At 39.3% G+C, this 16,305-nt stretch overlaps 1 protein-coding gene across 1 annotated transcript in view; it reads left to right on the forward strand.

Moving 5' to 3' along the window:
- The first annotated feature begins 1,891 nt into the window (after positions 1–1,891).
- Positions 1,892–16,305, forward strand: part of gria1a (glutamate receptor, ionotropic, AMPA 1a) — an 86,654-nt gene continuing 72,240 nt past the window's right edge. Inside the window, 2 exon segments of the mRNA XM_024283125.2 lie at positions 1,892–2,801; positions 2,918–3,052. Of these exon segments, the coding sequence (XP_024138893.2) occupies positions 2,714–2,801; positions 2,918–3,052 (223 nt within the window). The 5' untranslated portion in view covers positions 1,892–2,713.

Consider the following 16,305-nt stretch of genomic DNA (forward strand, 5'->3'; position numbering starts at 1 on the left):
AATGAGGTAACCTTTTACTTCCTGCATTTCCATTTCTCAAATGCATCAGAGGTTGTCAGTTTGAACTGAAATGTTTCGAAACATAATTCAGCATAAGCTTCCAATCCTCTAAATGTCCTTTTTTTAGGAGAACTGTGCCTGCATGCACTTGTTATGGAAGCAATGAGTGGGAAAAGTGATTTTAATTTGGGAAAGTATTCTTACTCGGTGTGATAAATGTGCTCATACCTGAACTTAATTGTGTCGAAAGGCGAGATTTAGCACTTCAAATACTGGGGCATCACAGCACAGTGGGGTTCGCAATCAATCCCGCTCCTGAATATCATGCCTGTTGATTAATTCTGCAACCTTCAAAACATGGGGCTTTGGACCACTTCTGCTGGAAATAATTGGCTTTAGCTGTCTGTAAATACATGGTTTAAATCATAGCCGCTCTTATCAGTCGTTTGGCAGTCCTACGCTGTGAGAAGAGCACAAAGCAGGAAATCCTCACTAATAGTTTTGCACAATTCTATCCAGTTTGGAAAATCAAAAAGGCTGTAATTTAATTGTTCCTCTTTGACCTTTTGCAAGAAGTTAAACAGATTTGGTAGTGTTGTAAACTCATAAAACTTTCTGGGGTGTTAGAAAAATTCAGCATTTTTCAGTTGGTGTTTTATTTTTAATGTATACATCCCACTGGCAAAGAATTATCCACTCTGGCTTAAATTACCACTTGGATTCTCTGAATGTCTTAGCCTTCAGTTGGCCGTCTCCTGCCAGTGATGCATTAAGGTATTTCCTGACAGTGACGAAGCATTAACCTGTTGTCCATGATGTACCCCACCTCTGACCCCATTGAGAGTTGGGAACCCCCCCTCCCTCCCCAGTCCCTGGAGCGCCGTCTACTGAAGATGATGGATGGAAAGTTCACATCAGTCATTTACAATCACATAGATTGAACTGAAAACCCTTCAGTGTGCTCTTACTGGAGATGCCACTGAACGATCAAATGTGGGTCTAAATAATGCTACTACTAAATAATTTAAGTTAAAGTCTTCATACTTTTGGAATTCGGTGTCAAACTCGATCGCACACCAGAGTCAGAATCGAAAACACGCTTTAGGTTGTGAGATGAACAGAATAAACATTTAATGAACAAACTAAAGCCAGATTTTTAAAGCTTTAAAACAGCTTTTTTGGACTTTAAATTTTTAACGGTGGCAAACATTTAGAAAACGCGTTTTTAAAAATGTAGATTATGTGTATTGCTCCCTAAGGTACGGAGCCCCTATTTGCCCCTGAGTTATGAATGGAACTGTTGCCACAGAGAAAGTCTACCTCCATTCCCCATTGACTCTTTGTCTACACTCTCTCCCACTAGCTTACAGCCTCTCACAACCCCAATCTATCTCTAGCAGTGCAACATAAATGGTGAGCAATATTGGAGCAGTCCAGCTGTACGGTTTTGAGCCAGATGCCAATTCAGACGAAAACCAAGTGGGATGCTTCAACACGATGCTTTAACACCTTCAAGCTTTTTACAGCAGAATGTTTTTTATCGGCTCTTAATTTACAACTATTTTAATAAAATAAATATTCAGATATGGAGTTTTAATCTGAATAATCTTTAATAAAAACCACCTCAATGAGAAAAAATGCAACACAAATATGTTAAATACACTAAAAACACATTTTTCATCAGAGTAGTTTTTTTAAAAAAGGATATTTTTTACATTTTTATATGCTTCTTAAGCCTGCTTTAGTGATATTTTTGGTTGCTGAACTTTAAAGTAATAGATCGTGATATTTACAGCAGATAAAAATGATTTCTGTTGCATGTTTTCAGCTTTTATGTTCAGCTTCTGCAGTCAGATGACAGAAAGTCATGTACAAAGTACCAAAGATGGCAAATATTAATGCATAAAAATACGTTTTTGTATACAAGTTTGCTATTGCACATAAGAGAAAACACATAAACAGACTAAATTTCATTAATGTATGTACATTTTTTGGACATTGTATTCTTGAGGTGCATGTTTAATTTAATTTATGTGTGCATTTTTGCTCTTCAAAGTCTAGAATTCAAGCTCCCAGTTATTTTTGATTTCATTTTATTTTTTAGTTTTTGCAATATAATAAGTCATTTTACTTCCTTGGCACAAACAAACAGCACTGACATTCTGTGCGTCTCTTTTGGGAGCAAACCCGCGTGCGCGCTCTGAGGATGCACAAAGAAAATCCATCCCAGCAGATCATTAGACAAGTAAGGAGTGAGAAAAATTTCCGTTTCCTTTTTTTAGAGGTGAGACGTAATCTTTGGTTTCTTATATCAGATAAATCTAACAATTCGCTTCGTTGAATTGACATATTTTTGTTTGAATGTTTGACACAATCAAGAACCTAAGAATTATCCAAATAAACTGAGAAAGATGCTCAAATCTATCATTTGGACTCAACAGTTATTCCAAGACGTGCGTATTTTTTGCGGCGCGCGCAGCTCTGAAGTCATCCTCCGTCTCACACAGCAGCAACCAAGGACAGAGGAGCATCAGCAGAGAGAGGAGAAGGAGGAGAGAGCAAGGTGCCTCCTCTCGCCATTGCAATAATAGTCTCCCTGTTGAGTCGATGCCGGCGCGGACGTCGCTCTGAAGGGGAAACGGCAGATTTGACGCACGGACAAACCTATGCTCGGATTTCAGCTCTCTTTGCCTTCGCTAATGCAAAAGGAAATATGCAGCGAAGCGTCACCATCCTCTATACCAGTTTACTGGGGATGTGCTTGGGTTCGAGCGCAAGTTTCCCAAGTAACATCAATATAGGTGAGAATGGCGCGCGCGCGTAACGCGGCGACAACTTCCGTGCGTGTTGTCTTGTGTGACCTGCTCTGCCTCCACAGCGTGTAACATGAAAGTCCCAATTCTGTGCTGCTCAACAGGAGGATTGTTCCCCACCGACTCGCACGAGTATGAGGTGTTCCGGTTCGCGCTCTCGCACCACCAGGACATCCCCAAACTGGTGCCGCAGGTGGATATGGTCAAAATGGGGAACAGCTTCTCCATGACATATGCCTGTAAGTAGAATCCCCGCTCATCATACTCCCCCCGCCAGCTCGCGCGCCCATATGGATGGACTTTGTGGAACTCCGCAGGTTGGAGTTTAAAAGAATGTCAGCTGTAATCGCTCACACTGTAGACCTGCTGCGAAGCGTGTTCTGGTGGGTCTATCTCATTAACTGTTGCGTGGGACCGCGGAGGACTTCTTTTTTTTTCGCTGCATGATTGCAGCGTGATTTACGCTCAGGGGAAGCCAATGGGATTTAAAAGCATCCTCCGCAGCAACAGAAGGATCCTACTGTCATGCAACATCAGCTTTTACTGCTATGAGAATGTTTTTCCTCTCTCCTTCCTTTTCTTTTTTTAAGCGGCTGTCACTTGATCCCAGTGCGCATTTTTCCTCTTTGTTATGGCGGCGCAGAACAAAACACAAAGAGACGCAGCGCATTCAACCGTGCAGAATAAAACACTAGACTCCAAACGCTTCCACTGATCACATCACCGGCAATTACTGCTTTCTTCCTCTTCTTTTTTTAGTTACACGCATGCGCAAAATAAATGTTTGAACTTTTGGAATCTGCACGATTTTATTGAGAACAAATTGTTGATATAGCAAATCCTGATTCTTTTCCTCTCTGGTCTACTCATGATGTAGCTGATTGTGTGTCGTTATGTGAGAATTTAGCTAGCTTCCTCACTCCACAATGCTTCCCTCTTATTTCTGCACTTATAAAACCTTCCTTCTTTTCCATTCCAGCCACACGTTAGCAAGTCTTTCAGAAGATCTCATTTGACAGCTGAATCTGTCTGTGATAATGCCACAGTGACAGACATCCCATTAATACTCTCAGAAACTGCATTTCCACGTTGAATCCTCCCTGGAATAAAAAAATAAAATAAAATAAAATACCTATTTCCTCTGCTGTGTAAGACAGTTCTTCATACAGATAGTGGCTTTTTTTTTCTTAATTTAATGTGGATGTTTGCCACACTTCTTGGTGCAGTCCGTGATGTGCGATATGAGATTGGAATTTGATTGAAAACACTTCTGCACGTTTGCTGAACAGAAGCAAATGATGTCCTTTAGGGAACATCTGTGATTGAGTGCAGATGCAACATTTCCAGGTATTTATTTTATTTTTTTTTACTGCATCCACTTACAATCCGGGTTACAAACGCCACATTAACCCTTTAAAAGTCTCCAAAAATCCCCGTCCTCGCTCCCTTCCATTAAGGCCCTGGAGCCAGGATGAGCTGCGATGACATTTAACAACACCTATGACCTCCTTAATGAGACGCTGCTTTGCTCAGAAGAGGGTGTGATGAAAAAAACTACAGCTGCCTGCAGGAATTTCCCAAATGCATGAAAGTTGATATCAGCGGGAGGCAGGTGTGGTGCTGAAGGAAGTCACAGCGTGCAGCCACAGCACAGCAGACTGTTCAGACACAAGCAAACGTGCACGCACGAAGAGTCGTCAACTTGTTTTTCATGTTTTTTTTTCCTTAAGAATCCACATCTCCAGATGTCATTTCCATGCAGTAATTTGGCTTTTTAAAGAGCACTTCCTGTAGTTTCTTCTTCATAAGCTAATGCCTCACCTCCTCACCCTCTTCATGTGCAAATTCATGTTAGGCGCCTCCATGCTCAAAGAGTTCAAGAAGATAAAAAGAAAAATGACTCCTCATCCTGCTGCCCATTTTGTGGGAGTATTTGGATGCAAAGGATTTAGAGACATTTTTGTAAGTAGAGTGGGGGGGATGAAAGGCTGCAGGCCAGGTTTATTATGAGTCAGATGTGAGAAAAAGCATCTTCTTCCTGTATCTTTATTTGATAGGCTTTTGAGGAGGGGATGCTGCACTTCAGCATCCGGGTACCCGTGCTATGCAGACTATCTTGAGTGAGTGACAGTCCACCTCTGTGGGAAATGCATGGGGCTTTTAAAGGGTTGGGGGGGTTCACGAGTGTGGAAAGCAGAAGGGTGAATGGGGCCCTTGTGCACAGGAATGAATAGACCTCCGGAAGAGCGTGATACTCATCTTCTGGCTGGTATGATCCACCACTTCCTCTGTAACAAGTCTGCACACACACACTTCTACATGCATGTGTTCATGCTCTCCAACCTGGCAAAGTACTTAAAAAAGGTGCAGAATAGGGTGTCGCTGAGTGTTTGTGTTCATTTGGAAGTGAGAGTTAAGTAGAGCAGAGGTGAAAGCGAGGACATGACATAAAAGACAACGAGCAGTTTGTTGTTTTTTGTTGCCATCCACTGCGGCTCATTCCTGATATGTGCTTTTGTTCGCGCATTGTCAGCGAAGGCGCTTGCGGGGACGCTTGTTTGTACACGTGCAATATTAGTCACCATTCCCCGGAGTTAGACTCCACATTATCATAATCCGCTATTGACTTGCTCTATAATACAGACGTCACTGATTCACCAGCTTGGTGTCAGAGCCCTGCAGGCTGGCTCCTAGAAGATCCACTTTTCTCTTTGATGTCCTCCACGGACTCTGACTTAGGCTGAGTTTGGCTATTTTTGGTTCATCCGCAGAGAGTCGTACCTAGCAACAAAGTGTTTCAAATGAAAGCTTAGAGTTTCCAACTTAATGATAAACTTCCTATTAACACCAATTAGAGGCTGTGAAGGAGACGGTTGTGATTTAGGCTGCAGTTCAGGACTTGGTTAAATACAAATGGGAGTAAATGGGAGGCCTTGATCGATGAATTGAGCTCTGCCCAGCCATTCAGCAGAGCACAGATGGAGATGGCGCTTTCTTCCGGGCATGTGTAAGAGACACATATGAATTACTGCCGGGTGTTGAAGTGAATGTAGGCTTCGGTCAAAGACTCAGTGAGCAGCATCAGCGAGTCAATTTGATGCCTGGTTGTAAATCAAGTTGGGTTTAACTGTTGTAAAGCCGTCATTCCTAACTGTATTTACAAATGATTGTGTGAATATGAATCATGTGTGATTTTATTTTGAAAAGACAGAAGGATGAGACAAAAACTACTCCTTAAGATTTAAAATTTAAATGAATATCTTATTTTAGACGCAAAAATGTGTTCAACCCTTTAGGAATAATATGACTTGACAAAGTTAAGCATTTGTATTTAGCAAGGAAACTATCACATTTTACCAAAATAAAGCAACTTATAAAAAGATTAAGTACAATTGAGCTTTAGCAGTACATCAAACCCACAATAAGCAGCTTAAAGTCAAAGAGGTTGATACTGTCATTACTTAATGAGTAGATGAACATTGACCTTTTCTCAAAAAAAAAAAAAAAAAAAAATATACAATCATTTTTGCATTTTGATGTGCCACATCTTTTCAATTGGCTTCCAAATTCCTTGCCACTTTTTTTTTCTTATTGGCAGTTGGCCACATGTTTTAAAGTGTGCTTTAAATAAACCAATGCTTTAAAGCATTTTATTATTAATTACAGCTCTATATTAAAGCTTAATTTTAGAGATTAAATAATGATTATAAGTCCATATAATTATGATTTGTTACAAATGGATCCCAATTTGTGTTTTAATTACAGTATAGTTGTATTAAGATGCTGCTTTTGAAAAGGTTTTGTCTTTTATTTACTAAACTAGACCATTTTATCTTTGCTTTATAAATCCATTTTAAAACATTTTTGTTTTATTTTTTTGGTTTCTGCCTTGATTTATTGATTTATTTATCTAACTTTAAACCAATCCGACTTTTTACCTTTCTTCCACTATACTTTCTCAACAGAAATGCACAAAGTTTACTTTGACATAATATGCTGAATTTTTGCCAAACATGGGATTTTACTGCATTAAATGTTTTTGTTTGCCAAAAAACTGTTAGCAGATGAGCTGTTGTTTGATCATATGGGACTTTAAAACCTGAGTTATCTCTATGTGTTGCATTATTTATTTTTTTATGATTTCTGAGTTTTGTGGTGTATTCTTCCTATTCTTAATGTTTTTCAGAAAAACTGTGACTGTAAAGCCCTTCGGGTCTTAAAGCACAGTAGAAAAGCACCATAGAGGTAAACGAAATTTACCATTTCATGGTCATCTGAACTTCCTAGCAGACGTTGGAGACAGATTTGCAACTGGCTCGAATCATTTCCTCCCATCATTAATCTTTCTAAATTTAAACTGATGAGAAGACACTCGCCCAGATTGATGAGCTTTAACAGTATCCTCTCACAGGTTACCGAGAATGATTATTTTCTCTTTGGATTCATACAAACATGCCCCTAATCTACAAAATGTCGAAATGCAATAAATAAAAGATATATACTTATAAGTCCTTGAAATACAAGGTCATTAAACTTTTAACTACCCCAAAAAGAAAAAATATATATATATACCTTTAACTACCCCAAAAAGAAAAAAAAATATATATATATATTTTTTTTCCTCCTGCTTATTCCCCCTGAAGGGGCAGAGAAGTTAAAAAAAATTAAGTGAAACATACTTTTTTTTTTCTAAAAATATATGAGGATCCTGTAAAAGTAACTATTTGGTGCACACCAGTTACTATCCAGACCTTTTTTTTTCAATTTTTAGAAATAAATGTGTTCTAGTTGGTAACTGAAATCTTTTTTTCTAAAAATTGAAGTAAAAAAAAATCTGATAACCAGAAAAACATACATTTTTACTTAAAATCTTTGGAAAAAAATATTTTTACTTGAATTTTTTTTCCATTCAATGTCCCTTTAGGGCCTCCGTACCTTGGGAAGCCGCACACACAATCAATATTTTTAAAAACATGTTTTCTAAATGTGTCCCACCATTTGGTTGAGCAGCCAGTTACACTTTTTGGAAAATGTTGTACTAATATTTTGTTCTCAACATTTTAAATGGGGTCAAAAACTTAAACAGGTCCACAGAAATTCTTGCACAACCCAAAACAAACCAACTGCAGCCTGAAACTTTAATATAAAAGTTAATAAAACAATTATTATTACTATAATCCTACATTTAATCAAACTCTAATGAAAATGTATGGACATTAAATATTTTTAAATCTAATCCTACTGTAAATAGTAATGACTTTACTTATGTTTCCTAGTTTTCCAGCTCCGTTCAAAAATATGAAGACTTTTTTATTGTCTCAACCCTAAAACGGAAAGCTATCACATTATACTGCATAAGAGTTTCAAAATGTGGCTTTATGAGGATATTTCAACCTTTACAATCTCCATCTGACTTCATTGCTGCAGTAAAGCATAATGCTGTTATAATGACCACCATAAAAAGAAGTCATAGGGGAATAAACAAAAGAATCCTTCTCCTTGTTGCTCGTTTACCATTTGCTTGGCTCAGGTTTTCCTCATCAGGGGTCTGACTTCCAAACAGAAATGTTTGCATGATTTTTTTTCATTCTTTTTTGCCTGCTTTGTGAATTTTGTGAGTTAACATTTAAACACGCACAGCAACACTAACAAGAAACAGAGCTTCAGCAGATGCATTTCATGTATTATTCAGGGCAACACAACCAAAACCATCACTCTATGGGTTTATAAGCATAAATACGTAATAAAAACCTGGAAGAAAAATATAAATTTATTCAGTAAAACTTGTTAAGACGAGAAACAAATTCTGGAAAAAAAAGAGAAGTTTTTGTCCCAAAAATTTTTTTATTTCTTATTCAGTTTCTTTTTCTAAAATAATTTTCCTTCAAAGGTTTCCGCCTCCCGGGGAAAGCAGCACCCCGGAACAGAGTGGATCAGTTGGGATGAGAGCATTAAGTGGAAAGGGTGGGGAGGGCTTGAGGCTAAACTGCCATTTCAGTCTCTCTTTCTGGTGTCAGCGAGGCTCAGGGGGGTTGTAGCCACTGTGTCAGCCACCGGGAGACCGCGGCAACGGCGGGCTTCAACAGTTTGCGCACGTTCATTGGAATTTCTGAGCGTTCAATTTGTTATAGAAAATGACAGACAAATAGGAAGATCACCTCTCCCTTCTGACTGTTTGGAACGTGACTGGTTTTTCATGTGCAGAAAACAAAGAGAATTGGGCAAAAATAAAAAAATAAAAAAGGAAAAAAAATTCTCCTGGGTTCAGCTCTGGCAGGTTTCGATTTGATGAATGAGAAAGCTTGATTTTTCCTTTTTTTTTTCTTTCTCTACAGAAAGTCAGGTATAAGAAATGGCCCACAGCAATCAATGTAGATCAGCAAAAATGGCTCCCTATGCTACAGAGTGATGGAGTGCGAAGCAAAAGAGGGATGAAATGCATTTCTGTGTTTTGTGCGCCTGTTTGCTTTGTAAAATAATCACAAACGGAATGCAAGGGAGAAGGAAGAAAGTCTGTGGAAGATAAAACCGGAAAACATGTCATTGAGTCTCCTAACTCTTAAATACACACTAACTACAAACCTTCGTTAAACAGAAGCAAACATGAAGAAAATCTAATGCATCAAGGTTTGGCACTTGTGTTGTGCAAACACTCACTAATCTTAATCATGCATGTCATGTCGACTATAAAAACACTAAATACAAAGCTGTTACCTGTCTCCACCTGGGCTTTTCGTCTCTCCAAGCCGCTTTTAAATCCAGCACCTATTTAAAATAACGTCTCTGGAGATAATGGCAGCTGGGACGTGGGGGTCTGAAACTGGCAATTAGAAAACTGTTTGGAGATGAGGACCAGGATTTTTGCTGTGGGGTGGAGGGACAACGATGACAGCTGTCATGTTTTTTTTTTTTTTTTTACATTTTTTTTTAAGCAGAGTCCCTTTTTGTCATACATCTTGGGAGCTTCTGTGTACTATAATGAGGAGCAAAGCCTACAAGCATATAAAGCAGTGTGACATGGTGCAGCTGCACTGACGGTGACAGCATGAGGCTGTTGTTGTCATCGGAGCGCCTCGCACAGATGCTTATAGGAGAAAACGACTGGCTCGCTTTGATATCAGGCCCTCGACGGATGCTGGAAGTTGGAGAGGCCAACACAGAACAACAGCAAAAGACTGTGATTAGTGCATGTGTGTGGAACACTTTGCAAGCTTTTATGGAGTTTTCCCATGAGTAAAGAGAAGAGTTTGGTGTGATAGAGAAAAAAAAAGATGTAGGAACATTCCACACATTCATTTAGTTTGGTTTGCTTTCACACTGCACTGTCGAGAGTGGACCAAACTGCCTGGAAAATACTGCAAGTTCTGATTAGGAAAAAACGCTCACATTTAACTAAAGATATTATCCAAAAATACAGACTATCTCATGTAAGAACCATATTGCTCAGTCTGAAACCACCATAAGGTTATTTTTTTAATATGTTTATATGATATCACCGTTGACTGTATATGACAACTGGATTGAGTGGCCCCTCCCCCCTCACATTCCTCATGGGAAGTACCCGGTGGCTATTACTAGCTCATTCTACTTGTCAGAATAACCATTCTAGTTCTCCTTCTGTTTTAAACATGCTCTTGATTATTCTTTTTTTTTCTTGATTGCAACTTTTTATGTGGTCTGTTTGTTTGCTTATTTTCTTAGTTTTGCTTTCTTATAAATGTGCTCACTTACATTTTTTGAAATGTTATGCTAGGTAGGGGTTGATTTTGAGAGCCTGTGTGTGTTATGCATACTTCATTTCAACTTTTACTGTTTTTGCTTGGTTTTTAAATTTTTCTATACTCTGTCATCTGTGTTTCAGATTTTTTTGTTTTTGTTTTTAAATTTAGGACCCTCTTGAAAAAGAGATGTTGCATCTTATAATCTTATAAGTTCTGGAAAAAAATCATTTTAAAAAATAGAAATAATAATAAAAACATAGAAATAAAAAACAGAATTGAAAAACAGTGTAAAATATGATCAAAATTAATTTAATAATATTACAAAAAAATCATGTGATTATTTTTTTTTTAATAATCTACAGTCCTAATGCTTACTGACTATTTCTAGCTCTAACTTATTGCGACAAAAATGGCAACTGAATTTCCTTTATTTTCTTGGAGTCGAAAGAAACCCATTTTCTATGGGTGACATCACACTCAGTCAGTCCATTTTCTTATACAGTCAATGGGTAACGCATATGACAAAGGACATTTGTCTGACCTTAAACTTGCTTCATGCACAAGTGAATCCCTCACATAGTACTTGTTACTCTGTGTGACATAAGTGCAGAGGGTGTAGACATGTTGTCCAAAGTGTTCAGTATGGAAATCTGCACAGCTCTCACTCTTTTGACAATACTGTGAAAGGGGAGGGTCCACCGCCAGTTTGTAGTCAGTGGGAGGACAAAGTGCTGTCAATGGAGACGACAAGGCTAATAGTGAGGAGCACTTTGACTGGAGTTCACAAGTGTCTCCACGAGTGTGCTCTACTCCTTCAAGAAAGTCATTTTTGCGACTGGGAAATATTTGTTTTTGTCATGCTTTTGCTTAAGTCTTAAAGACAAAACTAGAACTTGGCCCCTAAATATATTCAGGCTGCGGGGGAGATTTCATCACCTACTGATGTCGTCTGTGTGTTTGTCTGCTTTTGCTTTTTCACGAATTCTAGTTAAACTAAGTTCTTTTCCCAGTAACAATGTTATGCTTGCTGAATAAAGTAAAAAGTGCAATGGAAAACTCAAAGGCTTTGGGTTCATTATACAGGAAGAAAACTCGTTATAAAGTAAATCATTAGACGGGAACTTCCTATTTTCCAGTTTCTTTTGCAATGTTTCCATTTCTTCAGATTACATTTAACCTGTTTTTGCTTTTAGCTTTTTTCAAAACACACACACACACATATATATATATACATATCACTTGAAACATCAAAATAACCTGAAACAGGAATGGCTGCAATGCCTCCTTTATAAAAAGGCTTCCTGTTGTTGCCAACCAAACATCAATTCTCTTTGATTTATTGATTCGCTTTAAAATAAATTAGCCTCTGTGCCTGAAATCCCAAATCAACTGAGTTAGGCGAAACCTGACAATTCCACGGATTCGTTTAGAGAAAACCCAACAGCCACTGGTGTGTGAATGTGAGTGTGAATGGGTGGATGGGAAGGGGACTGTAAAGCGTTAGAAAAGTGCTATCGGATGGCTTCTAGCTGTGCGAGACGTTTAGTGCTGTAAAATCATCTTCCACAGCAGATTGACGGTGTACAGATAGGCGACAGAAGATTAACCGTTCGGTTTAATGTGGCAGATGACAGCAGTTTTCCCCATTCTCATTTCTTTTTGTCTTATAATACAAACACAGGAAAAATTGAACTGTCTCTCACAAGTTTCTGCATTTTCATTCTGGCACAGTTATGAGGAGGAACAGTCTTTTTGTCTTTCAGTTGAAATGACTTTTTGCAAACATGTTTTTCTATCATTTTTTATGTTTATGAGGCATATATATATATATATTAACCCTAGTTAGGTCCTTGGGGGGTGTCATTATAATATATTAATCAGATATAATATTTCTTTGATCTTTTTTCACGTATACTAATTGTGGGCATACTGTTGTTTTAGCGTCGGTATGGTTGCTGAACTTTGTTGTATTTCGTGTCTAATTTTTATTCTAATAGGTAGGAGTGAGGAGAACTTTTGGTACAAGCAAGTTTGTCTTGTCTTTTGTCTTTGTAGCTATAATTTGTTTGGTGTCTATATTTATTTTGTTCTGTGTTTTTGCACTTGTTGCATTGTTCTGTGTTTTGTGTTTGGACCCCCTTGAGAATGAGATGCTGCATCTCAAGGGGAATTCCTTTAACAATAAATAATAATAATAATAATAAAACACCAATAAATTGATGGTGCATCTGTTTCCTGTGAGTAATGGTAGGTAGTGTAGCAAAAAAGGGATTATATTGATGGTTATCTATCCTTATACATCTCCATCAGTGAGCTTGTTAATTCACACAAGTGGTCTAACTGCACAATGTTGCTCTGAGGCAACAATTGAAACACTAACATTTTAGTAAATAAATCAATTGATCAAATATGCTTTTTATAGCTTTTTACAAAGCTATTTCAATTTAAACAGACCATCGGTCCATTTTCTCAACCTGGTTTATCCATTTTGGGGTCACGCTGATGCCAGAGCCTTACCTGGTTTCAGTTTTGTAAAGGTGGGGTACACCCTGGACACATTCCCAGCCTGTCGCAGGGCCACACAGACATGCACACACTGGGAATCACAGCATGGGGCAATTTAGAGTGATCAATTAATTTATGAAGCATGTTTTTTTGGGCTGTGGGAGGAAGCCAGAGTACCTAAATAAAACCCGCACATCCACACGGAGAACATGACACAGAAATCTATTCTCACTCCCAACTCGTCATACATGGACGTATGTTTGGCCCTCAGAACCACTTTTTGGGTGTTCCCAAGTCATCGTAATTGTCGTGCTGTTCCCATTAAATCGGGGATCCCCAACCTCCGGACTGTGAACTGGTACCAGTCCAAGGGCCGCTTGGTAACGGGCCACAGATGCTAATTAGTGGTCCCCAACCCTCTGGGTGTGGACCGGTACCTGTACCCTAACCCTAACCTGGTACAGCTACCCTTACCCAGTACCCTAAACTTAACTCAGTACCGGTTCTGCGTTTGTTTCCGTGTGCCGAGGAGTTGGGGACCCGCAATTTTGCAGCACCATGTCAAAAAAAAAAAAGGACAAAGAAAGGTCCAAACTGGGATTTGAACCAGGCCTTCACTGTGAGGCGAACATGCTAACCACTCTTGTGCAGCCTTCAAACAAACTAAACAATTTAAATAGATCTTATCTTTTGCAAGCAGAGTGTCCAAGTCGATCCCAAAAGGGACCGTTTTAACCCGAGGAAAAGGGTCAAAGCTCAAATGGAATTGGTCTCAGACTTGTTATCAATCTACTAATGTGATGTTTTGTCTTACAAATGTAAAGTGATAGTGATTGTGCGAAATGATGGTTTGGTGGGTTACTTCAAAATTTGGGGTGGTATTAGAGAGTGGTCTTTATCGGGGTTTCTCTGTAAGTAATAGAAAAATTAAAGTGCTTTAATCAGTTATTTGTGATTTTCTCTTGTTTGTTTGCCAATAAAACCCTTTTCTACTCTTTTATAGCTTTAAATTGCAAACACTTCAGTTGATAGCAGAATTAGTTTCATTTCTATCAAACCACAATTTGTTTTAGTTCATGTTTACCACATTTACTGATTTTATAGATAAAAGTAGGAAACTGTGAGCATGTTTTCTTTTTTTTAGAAGAGTTAATAAAGGCTGTTTAGGTGCATTATGGATGTTTTAATTTCACTGTAATCAGCTGGCAAATTGCTCATTTATACCCAGGTTTCTTGGGAATGATCACAGAAGTTGAGTGTTTGGCTCTTCCAGCTCCATCCACCTCCATCGCTTCCTGTCAGAGCGAATGAGTGTGAGTGGGATCGTCCCTCAGCACCTGTCCACACTGATCCACAGATGGGCTTATAATTGTGAAGGGATAATTGTTAAGGAGATAATAGGCATTTCCATACCCCCTGGCAGGAGCTGGTCTGGGCTGTGTTTCTGACCCGTTGCCCAGGTAAGCATTTATTCAGCAGGTGGCAGGGTCCCGCTGCAAAGCAGATTGGAAACATGGGGAGAAACATTGAGGAGATTCAGTGATGCAGCGTGAGAGGGTTAGATAGTGAGACGCTGGAGGAGGAGGGAGAGAAAGATGTTTGGAGCTGAAGGGAGTGCTCTCAAACCCTCGATTACCCGTTTAATGAGGCGACGCGGTGCCATTGTTTTATTACTAAGAGGAAATGAGAGAGATCTAGATTTCACGGTGTGGGCTCTTCGTTTCCCACTGCTCGGCTGGCATCTGCTCTCCTCGTTCCCTCTGTCATCCCGTCCCGCGGTTTCCCCGCCTCATCACCTACACGTGCAAGACCTCTGTTGCTTTTTTGGCTCATCTTTTTAAAGCTTTTATCAGCCAATTATCACCCAAGAGTTTTAGACTCTTCAGTTTATCGTCTGAGATGTTTAAAAGAAGAGTCTTCTTTCTTTCTGCAAACTCTCCTCCTCTTTTTTTCACATTTCTTTGGTTTCTTTTGGCCGCCACAAGCAGAAGTGACAAAAATGCGGCTTTGTTACTGTTGCACAGGCAGTAAATCTTCCTTGAGTTGTTGTAGCTAAAGCTGTTTATACCAGGAAATGGCAAGCGCACTTCCCTGGAGCGCAGCACTCCACGGGGCATATGGGCATAGAGATGGGAAGGCAGTGAGGCAAAGCTCAGCCCCGCTATTCCCCTAAATACTCGCTCTCCAGAAATCTGCATGGATTAAATCTGCCACATTGACACATTATCACTTTGCATGTTGACTGGCATGAATCACTTCTTTTTTTGCAGGAGACACCTGAGAAAATTGCTGGCACGCTAAAAGCCTCCCACTCAGTCCTTTGTGAAGACTTTCATGCAGGTTCAGCTCGGAGCTGTGTTTTGGTCCCCTGGTTTCCTGTCTTTGGCACAGGAGGAGATTGATTGCACCGCGTGAGTCATACTGTGTTGGAGGGCCCACAGACCAGGCCACCCCCAACATTTACCTCAGGAATTCTTCATGAGCTTTGTGCGTGAAGCGGCGTCTTAAGGAAAGCGTTGAGAGGGTGGGTGTAAGAGCATCTGCACCCCTTCGAGTCAGATCTCGCTCTGTGTGTGCATGACTGAACCGCTTATTGGCTTCTTCTGCTCAGTCTTTCATTAACATAGCTGATTGGCTTTCTAGAAGATGGATGGGACCGGTGGGACCACAACATGCTCTCTCTTTTTTATTACATGCATTATCTGGCAGTTATTAGCCATGGGTGGCTGAGTGGAGGATAACTGTCTGTGTCTTCCAGTGTCTGGTGTCACATGTGTTTATCTCCCTTCAATCTGTGCTGCGGTTGATTGGTTGATCTTTCCCCCTATGAGAAGGTGTGTATTACCATCTGATGTGACAGCTTTGAGCTGCAGATGAAACCAAATACTCTGTTTATGATTTGGCTTCTAGTGTTCCTGCAAATACAAACAAGCATTTTAAATAAATACTAATGATTTCCTTTGGATACTCTTTTATTAAAACCAGCAACAAAATGTAATTTTCTAATTATTTTACTGTCTTTAGTTACATTGTTTCTATCTATTTTCAATCTTGTTAAACTATTAAAAGGATAACACGTTGACAATCAAATATTGAATCATCTCAGGGAGTAATACTTCATGTTTTGAGCTTGGGATTTGAATCGTTGGTTGAGTTTAGTCTTTAGTCAGTTAAAAATGAACAAGACTTCTTCAGAGTGTCCATTTACGCTATGTAGAAATGTATAACCAAGTGTCAAATGTTGCGACTTCACTCTAGAAGTCCCA

Source organism: Oryzias melastigma, linkage group LG10 (genome assembly GCF_002922805.2).
Source record: "Oryzias melastigma strain HK-1 linkage group LG10, ASM292280v2, whole genome shotgun sequence".
NCBI lineage: Eukaryota > Metazoa > Chordata > Actinopteri > Beloniformes > Adrianichthyidae > Oryzias > Oryzias melastigma.